The sequence below is a fragment of the Eubalaena glacialis genome, chromosome 2 (genome assembly GCF_028564815.1).
Source record: "Eubalaena glacialis isolate mEubGla1 chromosome 2, mEubGla1.1.hap2.+ XY, whole genome shotgun sequence".
Classification (NCBI taxonomy): Eukaryota; Metazoa; Chordata; class Mammalia; order Artiodactyla; family Balaenidae; genus Eubalaena; species Eubalaena glacialis.
The window spans coordinates 184,204,747-184,229,607 of record NC_083717.1 but is presented as its reverse complement, the minus strand read 5'-3'; the positions used below and the strand labels follow the sequence as shown (position 1 = coordinate 184,229,607).

Sequence of the window (24,861 nt, the reverse complement as noted above, 5' to 3'; positions counted from 1 at the left end):
AGTGCCTCGTGAGTGAGTGAGTGAGTGAGTCCTGCTGGAAGCCAGGGCCGTTGGTAAGCAGATAACCCTGACCTCGGGCCTGCCATCGGCAGTGGTAAGAAAGGCCAGGGCAGGACAGAACACTGTGCCCCTCACACTCCTGCCCAGGGTTAGTCCATGGCAGCTGTGCAGGATCAGCCGACACCTGCTGCCCCGACTCTGTGTTGACGAGGAGGAGAAGTACACGCGGAGCGTCTGCCCTGCGCTCCGTGCAGCTCGCGTCCTATCGCCTTCTGGCCACACGACACCTTGTGAAGCAGGTACCCTCCTTCCTTTCTAGCAGGTGAGGTTAAGTGCCTCACTCCGCCCCAAGGCTATCCAGCAGGTGGGCCAGGACCTGGCACCGGGTCCCTCTGCCTTGCAAGCTTGGCTGTTTCCACAACCCCACGTGCCCCCTGCCCTGGGGGTGGGGGGAGGCAGGCTTGGCGGGGGACAAGGGCAGCACGCCAGGGTGGCCACAGAGCCATGGCCTGCCCGGGCCTCAGGGTGGCCTCCCGAGGAGGGAGTGTTTGAACATCCCCTTTGGGGAAGGCTGGGAGCTCACCAGCTAGAGGAGGGGGAGGGACGAGCCCCCGAGACCTGACCCAGCGCTGGCCTTTGACACGTACGGTGTTCATGGTCAGGGGGGAGTGGGCACGAGTAGTGTGACAGGGGACCCTGTGTGCTCTGGCCGGGGGCTTGGACCTCACTCTGTCCTTGGTGGGAGCTGGTGCAGGTGGGGGTGGCATGGTGGGCAGAGACCTGCCTCTTCCCCTCCCCCTGCTCTGTCCTTGTACCTTAGGGCCACGCCTGGGACCCTGGGCCCAAGCCCTGTTCATAGCAGGAAGTAAACCTTGCTTCGTGAAGCCCCAAGGATGGGCCCTAGGCTTAACATCTGCCCTCACGCAGACCCTCAGAGTGCTCAGTTCTCTGGTCTGTAAAATGGGTGTGGAATCACCTGACCGTTCTCTCCTCCCAGGGGAACGGTAAGGATGAAGAGCCTGCCAGATGTGTGAATAGGTAGTTTTTAAAATTAAGGCAGTTTTACCCAAAAGGAACAAAACGTTTCCTGAAACCATGGAAGATGCGCTGGGCGTTCCTTGGGTAGCCTGTGTTGGAGGTGGGGGGACCCCAGTGTGTGCTCTCACCCCATCCAGAAGAGAATGGTCATTTGGGAGTCTGGGGAGCTGGATGCAGAGGCGGTGGGTCTGCAGAGCAGGGCCCCCTCTGGAGGAGTTGCTGAGGGCAGATAAGGTCCTGGAGGAGAAGTGAAAACGCCTCTTTCCCTCCCACCTCGGCTTTGTGGGCGGCAACGGTGCCAGCCAAGGGCTGGGGTCAGCCCATCCAGTGGTATTGAGGCCACACACCGGCCCGGGCACTACCGGCCTGCTCGAGGTGCCGAGCGGGGAGGGCATGTTGATCCCGAGAGGCCTCCAAGTGTCAGGAGCCACTTCAAATGACCCTTTCAGGGGCTGGTGCCTCCCTTCCCCCCTTCAGTGGTAGCTGAAGCACAGGGGGTTGAGTGGCCACCCAGGCAGGGTCTGTGGGTCCTAGGTTTATAAAGAAGTAGGCACAGAGTGAAGGAGGATTCTTATAGAAGTTGATGGGCCGATTAATTGAGGAAATCCTATTCCAAACAAGGAGGTGGGGATGCAGGGTTCCTGGGGAGCAGTGAGCAGGAGTCTTGCTTGGCCGACAGGAGCCCCGGGGAAGGCAGATTGCGGCCGGATCCCAGCTGGCGGCAGGCACTCAGGAACTCTGGGCTTGGGCTTCGTTTGGTAGCATAAGGGGAGTCATGGGTGGGCTTTTGTCGTGGCTGGGCCCCCTCGGGAGCTGGGTGCAGGAGAATGCCCTAGCAGCCGAGGGGGGCAGTCAGTGGCAGTAGCACAGGGAACTTACTGCAGAACTTGAGAAACATCTTTTGGGGCTCAGTTCAGAGAAGAATTGAGCAAGAAACAGGGCACAGGTATTAGGAGTAGTTGTCGAACATCTTATTTTCTGGCAGGATCAAGAAATGAGGTTTTCCTCTAAATGCATTGTTTTAGGTAGTTGCTTGGAGCTTACCTCTTTGTCTTCTGAAAAGTGGTTTTACAGGTTTAACCGTATATCCCACTCTTCTTTCCCTTTTAAAAAAAGAGTATATGGGATACAATTTAATCCTTTTTCTTATGTTATTGTACAATTAGAAACAACCAAATGTTAAATGGTAGGGAGTTGGTGAAATAAATAATGCTTTATTGGTCTTTAAATGGCAGTGATTTAGAAGAACATGTAATGCCATAGGAAAATGTCCATTATAGCACACTTACTTAAAAAGTAGGATCCAAATCTGTTTATGTAGTATGACTCCAATTTGGGGAAAATATATCTAAAAATTGGAAGGATGTATACCAAGATAGTATTGGTTACCTCTGAAATCAAGGAAGAATTATCTGGTGTGAATAAGTAACTTGGAATTTAAACATCTCTTACAAGGAGCAGCTATTAATTTGATCAGGAAGTCGCATTACTTCATAGCCACATCTGATATCTTTCCAGTCAGCCTGATTTTCTTTGTCTCCGCTGTGGAACACTCTAGAATCTGAGCTCCTGGCAAGCAGAGGAGCCCGAGTCCCATTTGGGCTCCGTGGGGCGCCAAGTGGCATTACTGTCTTGGGCTTTCAGACCGCACCCTTCTGGAAGCTGTGTTTGTGTTCCAGCCCCGCCATCTCTAGTTGCTGTTCTTGAGTCCCGGGCCCGGCTCCCCTGTGTGAAGGGACCGAGCCTGCAGGTGGCTGCGAAGGTCAGGCTGCTCCATCCTGGGGTTAGATCGAAGCCTGAGCTGGGCCTTCATCTGTGGTTGCCATTTCACTCCAACAGTGAGACCCAACCTTCGTGCTTCTTGAAATACCTTAAAGAATCCTTGCTAAGTTTTGAATTTTTGTTGAGAGTTAGTGTGAGTTTGACCCCCGGGCCTGTCTGAAATAAAGGCAGATGCCCCCTCCCCGCCCTTGCAAGCAGGTGGGGTCTGACCTCCTGGGTGAAGAAGTGCTCTCCATCTCTTTTCCTGTCATTCTTGCCCTGCTGACCATGCGAGGGACATGGAGGTGGCTTTGTCCTGGGACCAGGGGCTTGGCAGGGAGGTGTGCTCTGGTTGGGGGGTTGCTTTGCGGCCCCCAGGGAGTGGGACTGACTCAGCCAGGCTCTGCCCCAGAGCAGGGAGCCACCCAGGGAGCAGGGGACAGCCCTCAGGGCCAGCCTTGTCCAAGAACAGCCCTGGCAAGTGGGGTCACTGCCCAAGCAAAAAGGAGCATTGTTGAGTGGATGAGGGTGGGGAGAATATCGGGGTTTTCACTAGCCGGAGGCTCTGTTCTGGGGTTTTCCCCGCTCCCCAGCGACCCCCACTGTGGTCTGGGCTGCACCGCTGGCAGGTACAGCCGTTTTCTTCCTTCCAGGTCGCCTCGCTTTAGTAGCTGTCCATTCTTCCGGCCCCTCCTGACTCTGCTCCAGGGAGATTTTTCTTAGCATTTCCCAGCTCTGAGAGCCATCCTCTCCCTGCCCCCTGGTACTGAGATGAGTGGGAGAGAAGGCAGCTCGTGTTCTGGGTCATGATCCCAGAGCAGAGAGAATAGGTTCAGTGTTCCCAGGCGATGGGTCCGAGCTTGGGGGGTGGGGGCAGCGGGGAGAAAATATGGAGCTGGACAGGGGAGCCCTTTGCCCCAGAGACCTGTGGGGGGAGCAGTGGGGAGGGGCCACCAGCCAACGGAACAAGTCTGGAGGGTCAGATGGGCTGTGTGCCCCCGGCAGCGTCTCGGAGAAAGCCGTGTTTATTAATCGTTGGTGACGTCAGAAGAACGTGTAATCAGCTGCTTATAAGAGGAGCCTAAGTCCCATTTCTGTGTGTTCTCTCCCTGTCTTTGAGTTTATCTTAAACCTCCACGAGACGTTTGCAGTTTTTCTCATTGTGGCCTTGACCATATGCCCTTCGGACATTGCAGTCCTCTGCACCCTGCAGGCATCCTGGGGCAGGGCTCCCAGCTGGATGGGGACAGTGTCTGTCTCGTGTCCTCGTCTGCTCCCTGTGGCCCTCCAGGTTGCCGATCGTGAGCTCCTTGGGAAGGGGGCAGATTTCACTGATTTCGTAATTGAGGCTTGGGGAAGGGGTGGCCTTGGTGAACACGCCCTCCCGCCTGTTTCCATCCTCTCTTAGGATGCTCTTTGGGAATTAGAGAACCATGAAGTAGTCATCAAAGTGCTCAGGTCAAGGCTGGGAAGGGCTAGCCACCTGGCACCACATACTTCTTCCCACCAAGTTTTGTCTGGGACATCCAGGCCCACGGTTCAACACCATGGGCCCCAGACCGTTATGGACCCCTGGCCGGGCCACGCTCAGGGTCCCGGCCTTCAGGTCCCAGGCTGACTCAGGTTTGGTTGAACCCTGGCTTTGCTGTCTTCTAGTACCAAGGAGGGTTAGACGGGTGCGGCGCTGCAGGGCACTAGTCACCGCTCAGCCTATGGTTATTGCTGTCCTGGACGGCCTCGGTGGTGCCTCGTGGGCCACTCCTTCCCATTCCTGGTGTCAGGATCAGCCATGCCGGTTTCTACTGCCCCTTCCAGCAACCCTGCTTTCCAAGCCCTGTGTCCGACGCAACGCTGCCTCTTTGGCCATCTGCTGACCTCCCATTCTCCCTGGATTCCAGATGCAGGATTTCCATGGCGCTTTGGTCTGCACTGCTGATTTGGGTCACCCTGGTAAATGTGTGCAGATGTGCGCCCCCAGACATACGTTCACGGCTCAGCTCACTGGCCACCTCCTCTGAGTGGACTTCCTGACCGCCTGCTTGAATAACTGCACCTTCATTTGTGTCCCTGCCGCACTCCTGGTCATTCTGGAAGAGCTGCTGTTCTCTTATGCCTCACTGCCCCATGGTGCCTGCGTCTGCCCTCGAGAGCCTTCCCTGCCACCCTGGCCTGGGGTCGGGTGCATACACAGCGAGAGCTTGGTTCCTGTGTGTTGAATGAATGACTGTGAAGTGGCCTGACCAGGTCCCCGGGATCAGCGAGGGGATGAGACAAGGGACGGTGCGCAGGGGGGGAGCAGGGCACTGTCCTGGGAGATTCCAGGGAGAGAGGCGTGTGCTCACCAGCAGGCCGGCACGTAGGCCATGGGTGCCCAGAGAACCGGCCCCTCAGTGCTGCCTGGGGTGGGGCGGGGAGAGAAAGGCCTTCGGAGGAGCCGCCAGGCCTGAGAGGTGAGGGGTTTGCAGGAGGGTGGGGACGTCCGGGCGGAGGGGCCCACCGAAGCCTGGGCCCGGCGGTAAGGGCCCGCTGCCCCGTGTGCTGCAGCTGTGACTTGTCCTCTCCACCCGGTGAGTTCACTGCCGCGGCTCTCATCTCGGTTTCTGACTTGACCTTGCTGGGCGGGTCGGCGCGCATCCATTCAGCCAGCAGGGACATTTGCCGAGTCCCCACCTCACACAGGTGACTAGGACACGCCCCACCCTCTGAGCGGGGGAAGCAGAGCAGACAGATCATCTCAACCCAGGACGGTCAGAGCTATGGCAGAGCCCACCTCCCATGTCCATTCCTGGCAGAAGGTTCTGGAAATGCACACAAATAAATGAGTATAGGCATAACCGGGCAGAGGGACTGGAGTCACCTTCTGAGGACGCTTGTAGGCTCCCCAGAGAGAAGGAGAGTTTTCTGGGTCAGGATCAAGGAACTCAAGGGTCTCCTTGCCTTCCAGCAAATCCCGCTGCTTTACGTTTGGGTTTTCCAGAGTCTCCCTCTCCTGCAGAGACAGGAAGGGGTGGTTGCCATAGGAACTGCTGGATGCTGCGGGATCTCCGTCCTAAGTCAGCCAGCCTCTGAGGGGCTGGCTGGGGCAGGATGCTGAGGGAGGGCACCGCGACCAGGGTGTCGGATCAGAGCTTAGGAGGGACCAATGGGGAAAATATTAGATCGCTTTTGGGGGCTCACACTTCGGGGGTCTGGGACCCCGGCGTCAGAGCCCACTCTTTTTTTTTTTTGGCTGCGTTGGGTCTTCGTTGCTGCACGTGGGCTTTCTCTAGTTGCGGCGAGCGGGGGCTACTCTTCGTTGCGGTGCGCGGGCTTCTCATTGCGGTGGCTTCTCTCGTTGCGGAGCCCGGGCTCTAGGCGCGCGGGCTTCAGTAGCTATGAGAGCCCACTCTTTTCTTCCACTCCTGGCTTTGGAGAAAGGCTGTGGCCAGCACCCCGTACCCCTACCGCTTGACAGGCATCTGTCCTGTATGCACACCCCACCCCATCCTCGGTCCCCAGCCACTCGGTCCCTGTATATTCCTGCTTCTTCCCTCCCTACCCCCATTGCTGCCCTGGTTCTACACCTTTCTCTTTGCCCCTTGCTGCCCAGGAGCCCTCCTGTGCCGTGGTCTTATCCTGCTACACACACACACACACACACACACACACACACACACACACACACACACACACGGCCATTCTCTCCCATTACAAACCCTCCCTGGCTCCTGAGGCCCCGAGGGATCTGTGTGACCCTCTTTCTGGCTTCTCCTCTGTCCCCAGACTCCCACCTCTTCTCTGACCTGAGCCCCTTCACACGCGCTGGCCCCATGGCCCCCTGCCCAGGATCAGTTCCATTGTGGCCTCCTCCCTGACGAAGCTCGCTCTCTTTCGGTTACACCCCTCACCCCCGACCCTGGCTGTCCTAACCCCTTGCACGGTCCTCCACTCCTGCCCTGGCCACCCCTGTGGTCACTGTGTACTGATTCCTGGCTGGTTTTCTCTCTGCCTTTGGCCCTGGTCCTTATGCCTGTGCCCAGCAAGGGGCCAGGCCCAGAGGAGGTGCTGGGGGATGTATGATGGGAAGAGTGTCCCCTGTGTGCAACATTGATAAAGGCTCCTGCTAAGATGAGAAAAAGTACCTACGCGCTAGGCTTGGCAACCCTGTGCGTTGATACAGTGGCTGTTTCTTCGAGTTCCTCTGAGGTGCAGCTGTGCTAGTGCAGTTAGTTTAAACTTGATGTCACCCCCTCCAGGACCTTCCTGAACCTGGTCCCCTCGCCCCCCAGGCTTAGTTTGGGTGACCCTCGGGTCTTTCTCTCACCTGTAGGACTGCAGTTAATACCAAATTCCACTCAGTCACAGGCCTCTGAACAGAATCTATGACAACACTTTTGCATTTGCTGATTTAATTTTTTTTTTAACATCTTTATTGGAGTATAATTGCTTTACAATGGTGTGTTAGTTTCTGCTTTATAACAAAGTGAATCAGCTATGCATATACATACATCCCCATATCTCCTCCCTCTTGCGTCTCCCTCCCACCCTCCCTATCCCACCCCTCTATGTGGTCACAAAGCGCTGAGCTGATCTCCCTGTGCTATGCAGCTGCTTCCCACTAGCTAGCTATTTTACATTTGGTAGTGTATATATGTCCATGCCACTCTCTCACTTTGTCCCAGCTTCCCCTTCCCCCTCCCCGTGTCCTCAAAACTACAGTGAGGTATTACCTCACACCAGTCAGAATGGCCATCATCAAAAAATCTACAAACAATAAATGCTGGAGAGGGTGTAGAGGAAAGGGAATCCTCTTGCACTGTTGGTGGTAATGTAAATTGATACAGCCACTATGGAGAACAGTATGGAGGTTCCTTACAAAACTAAAAATAGAACTACCATATGACCCAGCAATCCCACTACTGGGCATATACCCTGAGAAAACCATAATTCAAAAAGTCATGTACCACAGTGTTCATTGCAGCTCTATTTACAGTAGCCAGGACATGGAAGCAACCTAAGTGTCCATCGACAGATGAATGGATAAAGATGTGGCACATATATACAATGGAATATTACTCAGCCATAAAAAGAAATGAAATTGAGTTATTTGTAGCGAGGTGGATGGACCTAGAGTCTGTCATACAGAGTGAAGTAAGTCAGAAAGAGAAAAACAAGTACTGTATACTAACACATATATATGGAATCTTAAAAAAAAAAAGAAAATAAAACGGTTATGAAGAACCTAGGGGCAGGACAGGAATAAAGACGCAGACGTAGAGAATGGACTTGCTGATTTAATTTGTAGACCCTGGGAAAAACCCGCGACTGATTTCATTCCTCCGCCCTGCTTTAGGAAGTGGAGCCTTTGCCGTGCTCGCGGGCGTTTTCAGCTCTCTGCTTTCACTCTGAGTCTCTTCCGGGCGTCTCCTTGTCGAGGCCTCCTAAGCGCCTCTAAGCAGCTGTTGCCGCAGTGAGATGGAACAGCCAAGCCCTTTGCAGAAGGCCTGGACGCAGGCCCACCCCCGGCCAGAAGGGCTGGCTTCGCAGGGTGCGTGAGCTGTCCTGTCACCACTGTCACCCGTTGACCTGAGCTTAAAAGCTGAGCTTAAAGACAGCTGCTCAGAGCCGTTGAGTGCATTGCAGTCTCCCCGTCACGAGTCTTAGCAACCTATCAGGGTCACCACGTGCCACTCCGGGAAGTTGCTGATCAGAAGTGCATCAAGCTCTGCCCCCTCCCGTGTGGTGTGTGGTGATGCTTGGGGACTTCCTCCCATTGCAGGGCAGGGGTGGGCACATACATTGTCTAGGATTTTCCGTGGTGGTTTGGTCAAGTTTCTACATTTCTGGGACCCGGCATTCTCTAGAATTCTCCCAAGTGAGTTCGGGAAGGGTTCTAGCGCCAACTTTCTCCCTTTGTCAGTGGCCAGTGCACACGAGCATTTTAAAATACTTGAGCCCTGCGCTAAAGATGCCAGTTTGACTTGATACTACCCAGCGCCTTTTCAAGCGATTTGGAGAGTACTGAACTTCTCTTTTTCATGGGATGTGTTTAATTTTTAAAAAATGCTTTCATTAACATTATATCAAATACCAGTTTGGAAACTGCCTCAAGGGATGCTCTCTTTGGACTGGAAATAAATGACTATAGAAAGGGTACTGCTTTGGGGCTTGAAAAATAATCTTTGCAGGCTTTGTAGAAGTTTGACTCAAAGTTTTCCTTTCTTATTGTTAAAGAGGAGGCACAAAGAGTATGTATTTTTGGCCTGGAGAATTCTTAGCCGCTTGTGACCCGAGCTGCCAGTTGCCGTTCTGCGAAGATCGTGGAGATAAAGGCAACATTGAGATGTGTTTTCTGTTGTCAGCAGGAAAAAAACCACCCTGGGCCGGGAGCCAGGGCTGGGCAGGGAGCAAGGGGGCATGGTTTGGGAATCCCAGCTGGGGGTGGTCAGCTATTCTCATCCCACCAGCTCTGGATACCAGCCCCGGGGGCCTCATATTACAGACAAGGAAAGTGACAGCCCCCCCTTACTCGGCCGGTCAGTACAGGCTCCTGACCTGCCCTCTTCAGAGTATCCTGGTTTTTGAAGTTCTTTCTTAAGCCCTCTGTTCTGTGAGGCCGTAACATTGACAACTGTGCATGTTAAGTGCTTCCAGTGTGTTCGAGGCCGGTTGCCAACACCTCACAGGTGTTAACTTCCAGAATGGTCTCTTCAGAGAGAACTGAGAAGTAACTCCCTGCCCAGCACCCTCCAGGGGCTTCCCCTCCCACTGGGGACACCACCTTCCCAACTCCCAGTCCCGTCCTTGGCAGCTCTACACAACCTGCCCCATGTCCTTCTCCCCCTCCCCCTGAGACCCCCCCCCCAATGCAGCCTGTGCTCGGGGCCCCACCCGGCTTTCCCTGTTCCTCCTCCATCATTCCTGGGTCTTTCTTGTTCAGGTCTCAGCTCAGATGGTGGGTCCTTGGGGAGGCGTTACGTTAGTTCCCTGGGCTGCCCTGTAACGAATTCAAGATGGTGCAGCTTAAACAACAAATGTATTGTCTCACAGCTCCGGAGGCTGGAAGCCGAGATCAGGGTGTCAGCTGGGTGGGTTCCTTCTGAGGCTGTGAGGGAGGACCTGCCAGGCCTCTCTCCTAACTTCTGGTGTTACTGGTGATCTTTGGTGTCCTTGGCCTGTAGATGCATCACCCTGATCTCCACCTTCATCTTCACGTGACATTCTCCCTGGTGTGTGTCAGCACCCAAATTTCTCCTTTTTATAAGGACACCAGTCATATGGAGTTAGGGGCCCACCCTACTCCAGTATGACCTCAGCTTAACGAATTACATCTGCAATGCGCCAGTTCCTAAATAAGGTCACCTTCTACGGTACTGACGGTTAGGACTTCAATCTGACCTTTTTGGGGGGGACAGAATTCAACTCCTAACAGGCCTTCTCTGTTGAGTCCGTCCCACCCCCTTCCGCCCCAGTATGCTCGCTACACTGATTTTATTCATGTTGTGACGCTTGATGGCACCTGAAATTATTTTATTTATTTGTGTATTGTCCATCTTCCTCCACTAGAGTATGAGGTCCTGAGACAGGGACCTTGGCCGTTCTGTCCACTGCTGTACCTTCAGCACTCAAGCAAAGCCAGGCACAAAGTGTTCACTCACAGGAACTGCTGAGTGAGTGAACGAATGCATGGCTGGATGCACGGGTGGGTGAAAGGATGAGCGAATGGCTGAAAGAGCGGCCCTACAAAGCAGGTACTCTCATCATCCCCACACACTGAGATTCCGAGAAAACAAGGCCAGACTGAAGAACAGTCTTTTGTGTCTGATTCGTGAAGCAGTGGCGGTTTCTCTTTTATTTAAATCTTAAAGAGCAGAAGCAAGGATTGCTGTTATTGCGTTCTTGATGTTTTGAGAGTTTGTCAAATGAGACACGTCTCACCCCCTGTGCTTTTGCACATCCTGCAGTCACGTTCTGCCCCCTGCAGACACTCAACCCTGTGGCCCACGGAGTGCTGATCTCTCACACCTCCATCACCTCGTTGGCCGCGTGTGTCGTTCGGGTGGAGGATGCAGCATGCGTTGGGTACCAACTTCAAGTTTACCATCTGGGAGGGAAGTTGGCATCCAGGTCAGTCAGTGCTTGATCTGAAATCCTCGGTAGGAAGTGCAGGGAGAAAGGTGAGAGCCGGTGCAGGGTTGGGGTCGGGGGGGCTCTGGAAGAGGGATGGTGGCATTTGAATTGAGCTGGCTGAGAGCTCAGATGGAGAGCCTCACCCTGTCTCAGCCCAGGCTTTTAGCTTTGGGATGGTCAGATGAGGTGAACGGAAGCCTCTCTGTGAGGACTGTTGTCCCTTTGCCTCTTTTCCTCATCCACCCTCTTGAGTCCTTGAGGGTCAAAGTCTGGTGACTCTCCGATCCTGCATTATACTTGGTTGTAGACAGACACCCAGAGGCAGGTGCCCTCAAGACGCTCATGGTCTGCTTGGGAGGGCAAGTCTCAAGCCCAGGAAGCCATGTGGGTGACCAAGGGGTGGCTCCTCCTTTGCTCTTTTGTGCTGTGGTTGGAGCCCGGCCTTTCTAGCCCCCGGAAGTTCATGGCCTGCTAGCTTGGCTGAGAACGCAGCTACTGTAAGGCCTTGGGCGTCTCGGGCTCCCTGTGGAGGCCAGGCCGCCTCTCTGCAGGGTGCACGACCTAGTGCTGGAACTGGGGCGTGCACATCACCCTGCTTGTCCCCTGGGCATGTATCCTTGTTTGCTCTGTGGCCCCAAGGCACCCTCGACTTTCTCACCCTGCCAGGCTCAGGGTGTCTGCAGCTTGTTCCTGGGACCACTTGGACTTCTGCAGAAGACTTTGATTGGGGGTTCCAGTGGGCCCTGTGGAGCCCCCCTCCCTGAGCACAGTGTAGGCATACTAAGCTAGGGGACCTTGGGGGTCCTGGCCCCTGGGAGCCGGGACAGCGTGCTGAAAACAGAATGAGGGTGATGGCTGTGGGGAAAGGAGCAGGTAAGAGACTGGGGTCAGAAATCCCTTGGGCCTGCCCCCCACTGGCAGTGCCCTTGGGCAAGTTACCTTGTCCTCTGTCTTCATTTTCTCAGTGCACAATGGGGATAACATTTACTTGGAGGGGTGGCTGTATAAGTGCTCAATAAACATTGTGTGAATGGATGGGTAGGTTGATGGGTGGATGGTCTGAGTCTCTAGCCTCAGGGAAGCATTTCAGCACATGTTAGCTGGTCTCTGGCACAGCCGGGCACTGTGCCAGGCTATGCAGGGGTCACAGGGAGGAACAGGACACAGTCCTGGACCTCAGCGAGGGCACACAGGCCAAGGAGAACTCTTTTTTCTGAAACTCACCAGTGGTGTAAGCATCATGCCTGGGGCCCAGAAAAGTCCGATCTGAACCCGAAGGGCAGTTACTGGTTGGTCTCGGAGGAAGCGGATCCAGCAAGCACTGTGACTGCTGAAGGTTTGGAGGGTCCGAGAGCAGAGAAGTCTCCAGGAGGGGAGAGATGACACTGCTCGGCACCGTGCCTGCCGGACGGCCTGCTGAGGGCTCAGCCCGGCACTAAGGCTTTGCCAACACTGTCTTAAGTGCTAGAGGCAATGACTTCTCCGGCTCCTTGAGATAAAGTTGGCTTGCAGATTCCCAGAACTTTGGAGCTGCACACAAGGGACCTTCATCATTAGGCCATTGAAGCGAGTTGGCCCTTCCTCTTCTGGGGGAGAAGCGTTATCCACGCTTCTGCCTTAACAAGATTACTGTTTGTTATGCTAGTAATTGGAGACCAGTTGCTGAGAGATTGGGGCAGTGGGTCAGGGAGTGTTGGGGCAGAGGCTGCCGGGGTGACCAGCGTCGTGCTTGGCTTAGCCTGCAGGTCTTGGTGGCCAGTCCCACGTGACCCCCAGCTCCTGAGGTCTCTGAGGGCCACTTTGAGCTCCTTTGGGAGGGAGAGTCGCTCTTGCCGGGAAGGGCCTTCGGGCTGCTCTCCCCTGTCATCTTTTGGAACCAACCCCGCCAAGAAACACGGGACTGGGGCTGCATCCTCCGAGGCCAGGCACCCTTTTGCAGTCTGTCCCTGAGGCACCAGACCTGACTTTTCTCTCAGGAGAGCCCTGCTTCTGCCCGGCGGGGCCTTTCCATGTTGCATATGGCAGTTCTGTCCCCACTTCTCAGACCTGTGGAGAGTCCAGAGGAATAAATCAGACTTCTGCCCACTTGCCGTTCATCAGGGCCATTGAGTCTGGACCTTGGCTGAGTCAAAAACTTTTCATCTAGTGACTTGCATTGGAAGTCACAGCTGAAAACACGCCATCCGCAGGGGTGAATTGAGGGGCAGAAAAGGGATGGAAGGAAAGCCCAGGTGCCCGGGGCACCCTTTGGCTTAGTGGCTAATTGTCTGGCTTTGGCAGGAGAGAGACCAGGTTCCCATGCAGCTGTAATGGGATGACCTTGAGCAGGCTACTTAACCTGTCTGTGACCCAGTGTCCTCACCTGCACCTCCTGCGGTCAGTGCTTGTTAGCTCGTCTGTGGCCCAAAGTCAGGACTCTGTGTTACTTATCATCATTAACAATGATGGTCCATTTTAATGTGGCAGCGTGAACACGTTGAGGAGTCTAATATGAGCTAGGACAAGTGACCTAGCTTTGCAGAATTCTAATTCTCGCCTGCACCTGAGCTCTTGTTAACAGTACACGGGGGAAATTTCCACTGGTCAGTAGTAATGTGAAGACTAAGAATAGGGAAATGGAATAGCTGATCTTTTTGAGTGCACAACTGAATAGGAAAAGCATACCTCCTGCAATTCTCCTTTACTGTCACAATTTTACACACTCACCACGTCTGATAGCAGGTGTCGGGGGGGCTTTTCCCACACCACGCAATCCTGCGACACCAGCTGGGTGTCCCACGGTTTAACTCAGTTTCGACCCCAACCACCTGGAGATGAGTGTCAGATGCCACAGGGTAAGGACTCAGTCCCACAAGATGAATCCTTGTGGACTTATCAGATGCTGATTGCAAGTTTAGGTTGTTACCCGTGCTCCTGACCCCTCAAGCTGTGAGTCACAGGTTCTCATGACCCCCTCCTCTAGTTTGATTAATTTGCTGGAGTGGCTTCCGGAATTCAGGAAAACAGTGGACTTACTATTTACCTGTTTATTATAAAGGGTTATGGGAAAGGATACAGTTGAACATCCAGATGGAAGAGGTGCGTCAGGCAAGGTGCGTGGGAAGAGGCTTCCGTGCCCTCTGAGCAACCCACTCTCCCAGCTCCTGCACGTGCTCACCAGCCAGGACGCTGCCTGAACCCTGCACCTGTGGAATTTTCTGTGAAAGCTTCATCACAAAGGCATGATTTGTCACGATTTCATTTTCCAGCAACCCCCCTCCCCACCCCCCCGCCAAAGGATAGGGAGTGGGGCTGAAAGTTGCAGTCATGGCTTGATCTAATCATGCCTTAATCTTGCTGGTGACCCGCCCCTATCCAGCCCACCAAGTGTTGCCCCATCAGAATAAAAGACACTCCTATCATCCAGGAAAACCCCATTTGAGGACAGGCCTGTGTGGTCACCCCCCTCGGAACCTGAGTTTTCAGGCCAGAAGCCTCGTTGTCCTGGCACCGGTGCACGGCTCTTGCACACTTGCTCTGTGTTGGGCTCCGTCCTAAGTAATTTACACACATGAACTCGTTCAGTTCTCACAACAGCCTGAGCTGGGGACCCGTGAGAGCGACACAGAGCTTAAGTAATGTTCCAGGCCTCATAGCTTCACAGCCACTCCTAACAAGACCCGGCTGCCGAGCATGGCTGTGAAATGGTAACCACACCTGCCTGATGTCCTCACTGGCTTCACTTGCAGCCTTTGCAGTTGAGAGGTCAGTTACAGCCTGTCTGGGTGTTCAGAGAAGTGTAGACTTTTTTTAGCAGCCCAGGCCTCTGGGTAGAACACCTTGCATGTTGCATCCAGAGAGGATGAATGGCCCCCAGCGTGAGCAGGGGTGGGAGCCAGTTCTCCCGAGTCCCCAGCCTCCCCGATGAACCTGCTTCTTTTGTATCTAGCTGGTTATTGATCACGTCAGGGAAGCACGTGCGGGAGTTTGGGAGCGAAGGGAGAGCTGGAAGTACAGCCCAGAGAACCCTCCAGAGAGCTGAAACCCTCTGCCTTTGATCTCATCGCGGCATCCCCCGCCCTTCCCCCATCCACACTCTCCCCTCTGGGGACTGTATTAGGGTAGACTAACTGCCAAAGCCGGCAACCCCAAATTCTTAGTGGCTTAATGCACTGAAGATTTATTAGTTGTTCATACCACAGCCAAATTCTGGTCCCCTAGGCACTGGAGTCTTCCGCTGGATCCTCGGCTTCCAGCTTGCCGATCAGGCATGAGAGAGGGGCGGTTATGGGCCACCCCTCACCCTACCCGCCCTGCCCAAGGTGCCATTCAGGGGCCAGTGCTGTAGGAAAAGCTCTTTCTGCTGAGGTGGTAGCTTAGGGCACCTGAGGCATTTGGAATTGATAGATACAGGAGAGGATTTAATGCAGGTGAGTCCGGCATCTTTGCAGCTGCCCCGTCTACCTGGATTACACCTCCCTTCCGCCGCCCATCTCTGGAGGTCCCATTCTTCCTCCTCCCCTCCATGGCTTGATCTGGACACCTCCTCCTCTGGGAGGCTATTTCAACCCTCTTAGCAGAAAAGAGTCACCCTGCTCTATGGAAGGTCCCTCCTCCTTGGTCTGCGTTGTTCACTCTGTTCTTTAAAGCTGCCAGCGCATTTAGCAAATGTTTACCGAGCTCTTGCCTGGAGCCCCGGTTCTAGGTCCTGGGGATGCCAAGCCCCAGCCGTGGTCTTTGGGGATCTCACGGTCTTGTGGAGGAGACAGAGGGTTAAAGAAATGCCTTTATACTTGGAAGTTACAGTACAATCCTGGAGGGATGTGCAGAGGGTCCTGGGGACACGGGTGAGATGAGGGAGCCATTAATTCTTCCTGTTTAGGGAGGGGTGAGTTCAGAAGTCTGGAAAAGGATTGAACTTCTGAGCTGGGACTTGGAAGATGAGTAAGAGCTCACATGTGGACAGGGGGATGTGGGGTGGGGGACATCCCAGGCAGAGGGCTCGCTCTGGCAGAGGAGCAGAGCACTGCCCTGTGCAAGGTCTGGGGCAGCTGGGGCTGCATCCAAAGTGAACAGAGATGCTCCTACGGCCGCCTGAGGCCCTGAGTTGAGAGGGCAGGGGTCGTCGTCTGTGCCTGGCGCACAGGAGAGGTCCAGAAAATACTTGTCGAATTAACAAGTGACCAAGCAGAAGCAGGAACTTGTCTGGAGGGCTCATGTGCCACATCTCTAAACGGAATGTTCTCATCCAGCCCTGGGAGGTGTAGTTACGACATCCTCATTTTATGAATAGGGAAACCGAGGCACAGAGCAGTTAAGTGACCTGCTCCAGCCCAGAAGCATCTGAGCCGGGAGGGGTTTCCAGGTGTCTGCTGTGCCCATTATCCCATCCTGTATTCCTCGACCAGGTGGTGGGGAAGGCGGGGGTAGGCGGAGCCCAGCTCACCTTGGGTCCGGGCCTGGGCATGATGGGGGTTGCTTGCTTCAGAGGTCAGAGGTGACTGTTAGGCCACCGGGGTCCGTGGGCCTTTGTCCCATCTCCTCCCAGCCCTCCCTCCACCCTAGTCCGCCTCACTGCCTTCTTCGCCGAGGGAACAGGGGGCCCTTGTTTTCTCCGAGTTCTGAGTGCTCAAAGAACAGCATCCAGCGTTGGCCTCACAGGATGGCATGAATTGGAAACGTGGCGCCTGCAGACCTCCTCTGGCCACGGCAGGCGGCCCTTTCATCGGGACACCTTGTGACTGGCTGAGAGGGACCCTTTCTGAGGAAGAGAACAGGTCCCTGGGAAAGTTCCCTTTTCTGCAAACAGAGTGTGGTCAGAAAAACAAAATGACACAACTGAAGTGAGTTCACTTCCACCCGACCCCCCATCCCCACTGCATCTGGGAAATGAAGCCTCTGAGGTGCCTCCCCTGGTCCCAGGGTTCCCTTCTGTGCAGCATCCTCCATCTGAGGGTCCCTCGTCTCTGACACCATCCCTCTCTGAGGGTCCCCTCTTCTGCAGTATCTCCCTCCTGAGGGTCCTGTCTTCTGCGGTCCCCCTCCTCTGCAGTGTCCCCTCCTCTGTGGCACTGCCTCCCCCTCAGAGGGTCCCCTCCTCTGCAGGGTCCTGGGTTCTCTCCCACGTGCGCCCAGAGCCTACTGAGTACCACTCCTGAGGATGCAGCCCCAGAGGGCCTTCTCCCCCTTCCCAGCCAGTGGGGAGAGACTGCCGGCTCCTTGGGGTAGACCCCCTCAGGATGACCAAGGCTTGTCTGGTCCCTTGAGGAAAGGCGGTGCTGGAGGGCCTTTTAGAGCCACTGACAGCTCTGCTTGGGCCCCAGCAAGGATGCTGCAGCGATGCTGAGCGGAGACCATCCAGGCCTGACGTGTGTCCTGATTGCTGTTCTCGTGAAAGGGTTTCACTGGCACAAAAATGCTTGGAAAATACACAAAGGAAGGTGGCCGGCTTCCAAAACTCAACTGTTTACCTTCAGTGGGGCGGCCAGGAACGCGGGGAGCTTATTTTCCAAACAACCCACGGTTGTCAGGTCTACAGGCCTTGGGTGATGCCAGGCGAGCCTGAGCTGAGGGCATTTCCTGCCCACCTCCTTCCCCAAGCGCACTGGGACCCCAGGTTCCTCTCAGGGGCTGACTCTGTCCCCTCTTGCTGCATGGGAAATGTTCTCTCTGGGATGGGGTTTCTGAGGCCCGGGGCGCCCTGCCCAGCATCACCATGTGACCCAGTTCTCTTCCATCCTTGGCTGTCTTGGTCTGAAAATATTGGCCTCTTGTTTTGGTGCCTGTCACAGTGGAGCCGCGGTTACAACACAAATGGGCTTGTGTCTGTGGCACCTCTGAGAATGAGGTGTTCTTTGCCCGTGTTCCCACTTCCCACTGGCTGCTCTGCCTTCCTTCCAATTCTGTTTTATTCTGGGAAGTGGAGTTGGATGGGAATGTAATAATGAATCCGCGGACAGAAGCGGAAAGGTCCTTGGAGTTTCCTGTTTTTTATCCAAGGGGAAACTGAGGCCCAGGGATGCTGCTAGGCTTTTGCACAGGCCCCAGGACACCTAGCAGCTTGGCTGCGGGCTGAGCCCATTGGTGTCACTGTTTGTCCAGGCCCCAGCCGGGCCATCTCCCACCCGCGAGGCCTTGCCCGGTCATTTTTCCTCCTGGGCTCTAGGTGTCCTGGTCTGTGAAGGGGGACCATCACCCCCAGCTCCTGGCTGTGCTGTGAGGACAAATGCCGTTTCCCTTCCCCGTCCAGGAGTCCCAGAAGATGACCAACTTCTCAGCTGGTCTGATTTTTGCTGTTTTGTACACAGGCTAGTCACCACGGGGAAGGATCAGTGTTCTTCAGTATTTTCTTTTTGTGAAGTCCATGGGATTTTTTTTTTTTTTTTTTTTTTCCAAATAGGTAAAATCCCTTAACATCTTCCTGGCAGACAATAAAAAAGAGGAGTTAAGGATATCAGCAGAAAAGAGCTGGCACATTCCGAAGCCTTAACGGAAAAAGAGTTTAAATAAGGGAGGATGGCAAAGTGTGGGCAGGGTCAAAGGAGCCAGCGGGAGGTGGTGAGCCACCCCGAGAATGGCGGGCTGTCACCACCCCAGGCCTCAGGGGACTAGGGGAAGGAAGAGCTTAGAGACAGTGGTGGTCTTGGAAGAGGGGCTGGCCTGCGCAATGGGGCTGGTGGAAGCAAACACCCAGACTCCTCTCCCCTCCTCCTCTCCCCTCCTCCTCTCCCATCTTCTGCTGGTGCCTCCAAATGGCCGGACTCGGCCAGCAGCCAGAGGACAAGGCAGCCGAGTGGTCGTGGCTGTAGAGGACAGCCTCCCATGGCACAGAGCAGGCATGGGGCGTGGGACAGGCGCTGAATGACGGGACAGGCGCTGAATGACAGGCCCGGCTTCAGCTCTGGCTCTGCCTTCTCACCGTGAGGTCCTAGGCAGGTCTCAGAAGTCTGTGTTTGTGGGATTGCTTCTCACTGTGTGGTTTGAAAGTGAAAAGAAACGAACGGACATACGTTTTTAGCACAGTGTCTGCCCAGAGCTGTCACCATGATTTCTTTATGAATGACTTTGAAACAAACAGCCAGGGATCCTGGAGGGAGGTCCCCCTGGGGGTGGGGCTGAGGGCAGGGATGGGGCTGGTGGCTGTCTCCGGCCTCTGCTGAGGCCACCCGGGGGGTCAGCCAGGTGCCGGGCTGGCGCCGTCACCTCCAAGGGAGCGGGCCGTGCAGCTGGTGGCGGCCGCGTGCCGGGCGGCAGACATCTGGCCAGTCAGGAAGCTCGGTGTCAGGCGGCCCTGGCTGTTGGCAGGTGCTCCTGTCTTGGGGGTCAGGTGATGCCGACTGTCTGTCAGCCAGCAGCTCTGGCTCCCCCGGGGCCCGATCTTCCCAACCCCATGCTCTTGAAAAAATAAACACGTCCCCCAGTGGAGCAGGGCGAGCCGTGCCTCAGGGACCCCGGGCAGCCCAGTGCCCCCTCACTTTGTCATCATAGGCCCTGATCTCAGTGTGTGAAGTGCCAGCTTCTGGTCTCTCAAAGCAGCAGCTCTTAGATTCGCGCAGATCACAGCTTTGCCGAGACTGTGTGTAGTTTCGTGGAGAGAGCGTCCGCTTGGATCTCAGTTCAGGTCTGGCCGTGTGACTTCAGTTGTTGGACTTGACCTCCCTGAACCCTGGTGTGCCCACCTGAAAAACCTGGGTGGTAGGGCAGCTGCAGTGTGGCCAGTACATGCTTTCACAGTGACTCTCCCCTGACCCACAGATACTTCGTCACCCTGATTCCACGTGTGTATTTTCTGTGTCCCGGGCTGCTTGGGGCTCGGGGACAGAAGTGTAAACACAGGGCCTGCCCCGGAAGGGCTCCAGGCCCTCAGCGAGTTCATCCCATTCGTCCCGTCCTGTCCCATGAGTGCCAGCCCCCTCCTGCCCCCTCGCCGTGCCGCGGGGACATGCAGAGGGGATGGGGTAGACGGGGCAGCGGGCCCAGGAGCTGAAGTTGTTCTTCTCTGTGTCTCCCGCTTGCAGCTGAACCTTAGCCGGCCAGTCGAGGAGCAGGGCCCCCTGGACGTCATCATCCACAAACTGACCGATGTCATCCTCGAAGCCGACCAGAATGACAGCCAGTCCCTGGAGCTGGTGCACAGGTTCCAGGTGCGTAGAGGGGTGAGGCGGAAGGCCGGGAGTGGTTCTGTGCATTTCTAAAGCCGTGGAGCTGTCTTGCCGTGTACTGTGTACACACGGCTCTGCCACTGGCAAGAAGACATGGGCTTGTGGTCGGGCACTTCCCTGCCGGGGCCTCCGTCTCGTCGGAGGCGAGACGGGATTGAACCAGGGCACGGTTGGAACCCCCTCTGCCCTCTACGCTTAGAGACCTGATTTACCGATCTGAGCACTGCAGAGTCCACATGTGCCTTTGCGTCCTCAGCGACACACAGCCGCAGCCACAGGTGTTGAGTTGGCACAGGGGCGGAACCCTCTTGCCACCCCTGGAGAAAGGGACCCCCGAGGGCCTTTGAACTGGAGCGGCTGCCCTTGGCCCCTGAGTCCTGCCTTGGTGGAGAACCCCTCTCCGAGCTCATGGCTTTGACCCTGTGTGCCCATCTCTGAGCTGGGACCAAGTCTTCTTGGCTTTTCCCTTCTCCCTTCCCCGTTTCCCCAGTAGCCTGGGTCCTGACCCCACGGTAACCCGCCCGCCACCTGAGGGGGTGCTGCCATTGCCGCCGCTGACTTGCCCTGTGTTTTCTGTGTTGTGGACAAGAGTGTGATTCATTCCTCAGGAAAGCGGCTCAGGGGTCATGAAAAACAAGGTCATGTTATCAGTGAAAATGCAGCCGAGAGAGAGGGCCTCCCTGTGGGAGGGATGCTCGAGCCAGCACTTTGCAGTGTGTGATAACTGGAGGGTTGACGTCCTGTCTTTCTTTATCAGGACAAAGGGGACTCTCATCGCCACATAGTAGCCCTCCTGCTGACAGCATTTTCTTTCCCCCATGTGTCCAGGGTCGGTGACCTCAGCCTCCCTCACTTCCCTGTGGCTCTCGCCCCCTCCTTGACCGACTCTGCCAGATTCCCGCTTCCCATGAGCAAGTGGCTCCATGAGCCCTGGTGGCCCGTTTGTGGCCCTGCTGGTGTCCCCTCCCACTCCCCCATGCAACTGGGGAGATGTGCTGTCCACACGTGGTGCCCTGCAGAGCCTTTTGCCTGGCCAGCAACCTGAAGTCTCTTCCGCTTCCATGGGGCTGGGGGGCCGTGGGGAAAGGCGTTTGGGCTCCTCTGTGAGCTCGCCAAGCCTCAGTTTTCTTATTTGTAAAATGGTGTTAGTACCAGGAAAGCCTCGTACCGTGTTGGGAGGAGTAAACAACACGATGCGTATGAAGTGCTTCACCCGGTGCTCAGGCCCCAGCGAGTGCTTAGTTGGTGGTCGATACCAGTGTGATCACATGACCCCCTCGAGCCTTAGTTTCCTCTTCTGTAAAATGGGGTTGCTGCTAGGTCCTACTTCTTAGGGTGGGCAGGTTGCTATGAGAAGTAGATGTCTTGGAGTATGTAGAAGTGTCTAAAGTTTGCTGAGTTCTTACAGCTGCTTCCACCACTACTGCCTGTGTCATTACTTTCTTAGATAAAGGACGGGGAGTTAGGGAACAACCAACCCTGGGGGGCCTCCCATCCCCTGCTCCCCGCAAGCACACCCACAGCCCACGGCGCAGCGCAGGTGGTGGCTGAGCACTAAAGGGGAACTTGGTCCCCTGTGTTCCTGTTCTTGTGCAGAGGAGGTTGGAGAGCATGTCAGGCAGGACGTGGGGACGTGCAGCTTCAAGGGTTTCAGCCACCGGCTGCGTTTCCCAGGGAGGTCTCGGCTGGGTCCCAGGAGTCTGTCCCACCCAGGGCACACACAGCAGCCGGCCCTCAGATGCCTGAGGTGACCTCAGGATAACCTTCCAGCCTCAGTATCTCCGGGATAAATTTTCACTGCCGTCTGTGCTTAAGCATGAAGCGGATATCTGCTAAGGCCGGGACGTTTCCTCTTTTGCGAAGAGCACAATCCTTTGGGGAGAAGGGTGACAGGCTGCACTTTGCACAGGCCCCGAGAAGAGAGGAGAAGGGCAGGGGCCAGTGGAGAGAGGGACTGAGAGGTGCCAGGTGAGGCCTGCTCAGCAGCACGCAGGCCATCCTCCCACCACGGGGCCCTGGGCTGTCGGCGCTGACCTGGTCTTCCCACCCTGCGCGAGATACGAGATTCAAGTTCAGAGCGAGGCCATAGACTGACACTTGACCTTGACCGTGCCGTTGTTTTCAGATTCCTGTTTTAATATTTATTCTCGGGACATGAACAGGGAGGCACGGGCTTAGGTACGGGGAGGGGCCCAGGGTCGGGAGAGGCAGAGGGACGTTCAGATTTCAGAGACCGGGAAGCAGGGCCCCGGGCTTGGGTTTGCAAAGCTGGCCTTTCTGCATTTTGTTGTAAGAAAACGGAGAAAGGTGGTTTGCCCCAGAAGGGGCTCAGCTCGAAGGGCCTTCACCAAAGGCGATATTCGGGTCCCTGGGGAAGTGGCTTGGGGCTGTGTGGGTCAAGATAGATGAGTTTCTGAGATGTTTCTGACAGCCCTAGAGCATTCCGCCCATGGGATGCTTCCGTTAAACCTCCAGGACCCAGGGATGGACAGGAATTCTCAGAGCTGAGAGGTTATGCTTTTTTTCTGGCTGCCCTTGTGGACAGGTTGGGGGTTGTGTGTCTGGAGCTTATGCAGATCACTAAAGCTGGTTGCCATAGAAATCAACTCCCAAGCTGCCACCTCCCTCCCCCCCCCCCAAAAGAAATATTGTCCTCAAGAGGGCTTGGCTTGGAGAATCATCAGGATGATTCAGTTGTTTTTCTGCGCCAAGGTTCTTGTGGAGCCGACAGCCTGGTGCCGCCGAGGCTCTGCCCGAGATTCAGTTATCAGGAAACAGACCTGGACAGAGGTCCCCTGGGGGCCGAGTCCATGGGGGCGAGCGGCGCTGGGGTGGTGGGAGGGTCTCCTGGCCTCTAGAGCTGCTTCTTCAGGGGAGCGACGAGAGCCTTCTCACTGTGGCATCCAGGGCCAGCTGTCAGGTGTGGCCCGGGGGGGTGAGAGGGGTGGCCCTCCTGCTGCTGCCCCAGAATTGCTAGAAGCGTTATGGTGACTGTATTCCATGAGTCAGGTGGTGCCGTCTAGGTGGATCTTCCTGGGGTTTCCCTGAATGAGCTCGGAAGGAGGAGGTATGAGTCTAAACTGTCACCTCTTCTCCCCATCTTCATTAGCTGGAAGGATGTTAAGTGTCCCCCAGATGGCCCCTGGACCCCCTGTGTGGCCACAGGGACAGCTTCCTCTGCGGCGGCACACTGCTTGCTGAGCACCATCCACAGGAGCTCCCAGCCCGGAGGGGAGGCCTTGCGAAACAGGAACTGCACTCGCGGACCCCGGAGTGATGAACTAGGAGACACGCAGACCTGATTCCCGCTCGTCTTGACTAAAAACTCTTTCACACCTTTTCATTGCGATGATAGTGAAGACTGTAGCATGGCCCGTGAGGCCTGCAGTCTGGCCGCGGCCTCCCTCCCAGCCTCCCCAGCCTCATCTTGTCCCACCCGCCCCTCCCTTGCCTTGCTGGCCCTCCTGCAGCAGCTGCTCAAGCTCCGAGCTCTTTTCCACCTCAGTGCCTTTGCACAGGACGTTCCCTTAATTGGAATTTGTCCCCACCCCCAGCTCTCAGCTCAGGTGTCCCTTCCTCAGGGATGTCTCTCTGATTACCTGACCTAGGATACATTCCCTGTCCCGGGCCCTTAAAACTTTGCACCTTTCCTTCCCTCCATTTGGAAGTTTGTCATTCTCTACTGGTTGCTTCTGCCAGTCTCTCCATTTGGGGGTTAGCTCCGCAGGGGCAGGGATCACGTCTGCTTCAAGCTCCCCGGGTATCCCCTTTGCCGCACACAGTGCCTGGTACGTAGGAGACATGCCTACGTGTCTGTGAAGTGGAAGAGCGTCGTGGGTGCGGGGCTGGTGCAGGGCGCCCAGGCGGGTCAGGGGAGGGAGAAAGTGGCTCCAGTGGGTAGCTGGGAGGGGGCGGGGCGGGCTCACGAGGCAGACAGCGCCGCCTTTTGGGTGCACGTGGACCTCCCTTCGGATGTGGGGACCTGGAGGACCATAAGAGTGGAGAGAGTGCTTTTAACACCAGGCTGTGGGGCTTGGACTTTGTCCTGAAGGCTCGGGGTGGGAGCGATAAGATCAGATTTAACTGGAACGAGAGGCCCTGCTTAGGAGGGGGAATTGCCAATGCAGGATGAACTCCGAGCAGTGGGGACACCGTGGTCATTGGAACCTGGCAGTTTTCTGAGATGGAGAGGGACTCATGCCATTGGAGGCTCAGCAGTGCCCCCTCCTCACTCCAGGGCCCCTGTGGTCCTGAGCGTTCCTTGCTCAGCCGTGACAGGCCAGCCTCTGAGGGGTCTGGCCCGGCCCCCCTGGGCCCGTACAGGACGATGCCCCTCCCCCCTCACCTCTCGGGTCCCGTCAGCTGTTTGGTTGTATGAAGTGGATCTGGGAGGGTGGTCTTCCCTCGCCGCGGGGATGTCGGCAGAGAACGCACACTTTGCACGTTGGTTCTTCGTCATCATTACCTGAAAGGAAGTAGCATTTCAGTAGCCCAGCTCCCTACCCCCTACCCCTTATCCTTTTAAGAAACAAGTTTATTGAGATATGATGCACATACCATACAATTCACTCTTTCAAAGTGTACCATCCAGTGGTTTTTAATGTATCCACAGATGTGTACAACCATCACCACAGTCAGTTTTAGAACATTTTCATCACCTCAGAAAGAAATGCTGTACCCTTTAACTGTCACCCCCTGCCCACCCCAGCCGTAGACAACCACCATTTTCTGTCTCTATAGATTTCCCTGTTCTGGACTTTAATATGCGTGGAATCATATAATACACCGTCTTTCGGAATTCCCTGGTGGTCTA

General features: G+C 55.6%; 1 protein-coding gene across 2 annotated transcripts in view; it reads left to right on the top strand.

The window, feature by feature from the left end:
* Positions 1-24,861, top strand: part of ITPK1 (inositol-tetrakisphosphate 1-kinase) — a 161,668-nt gene that overhangs the window by 74,264 nt on the left and 62,543 nt on the right. For both annotated transcript variants that reach the window (XM_061182826.1, XM_061182825.1), the window contains one exon: positions 19,905-20,030. Coding sequence is in view for 1 of the 2 variants with exons in the window: in XM_061182825.1 (XP_061038808.1) it covers positions 19,905-20,030 (126 nt within the window). In the remaining variant the exon portion in view is untranslated. The remainder of the gene's footprint in view (positions 1-19,904; positions 20,031-24,861) is intronic.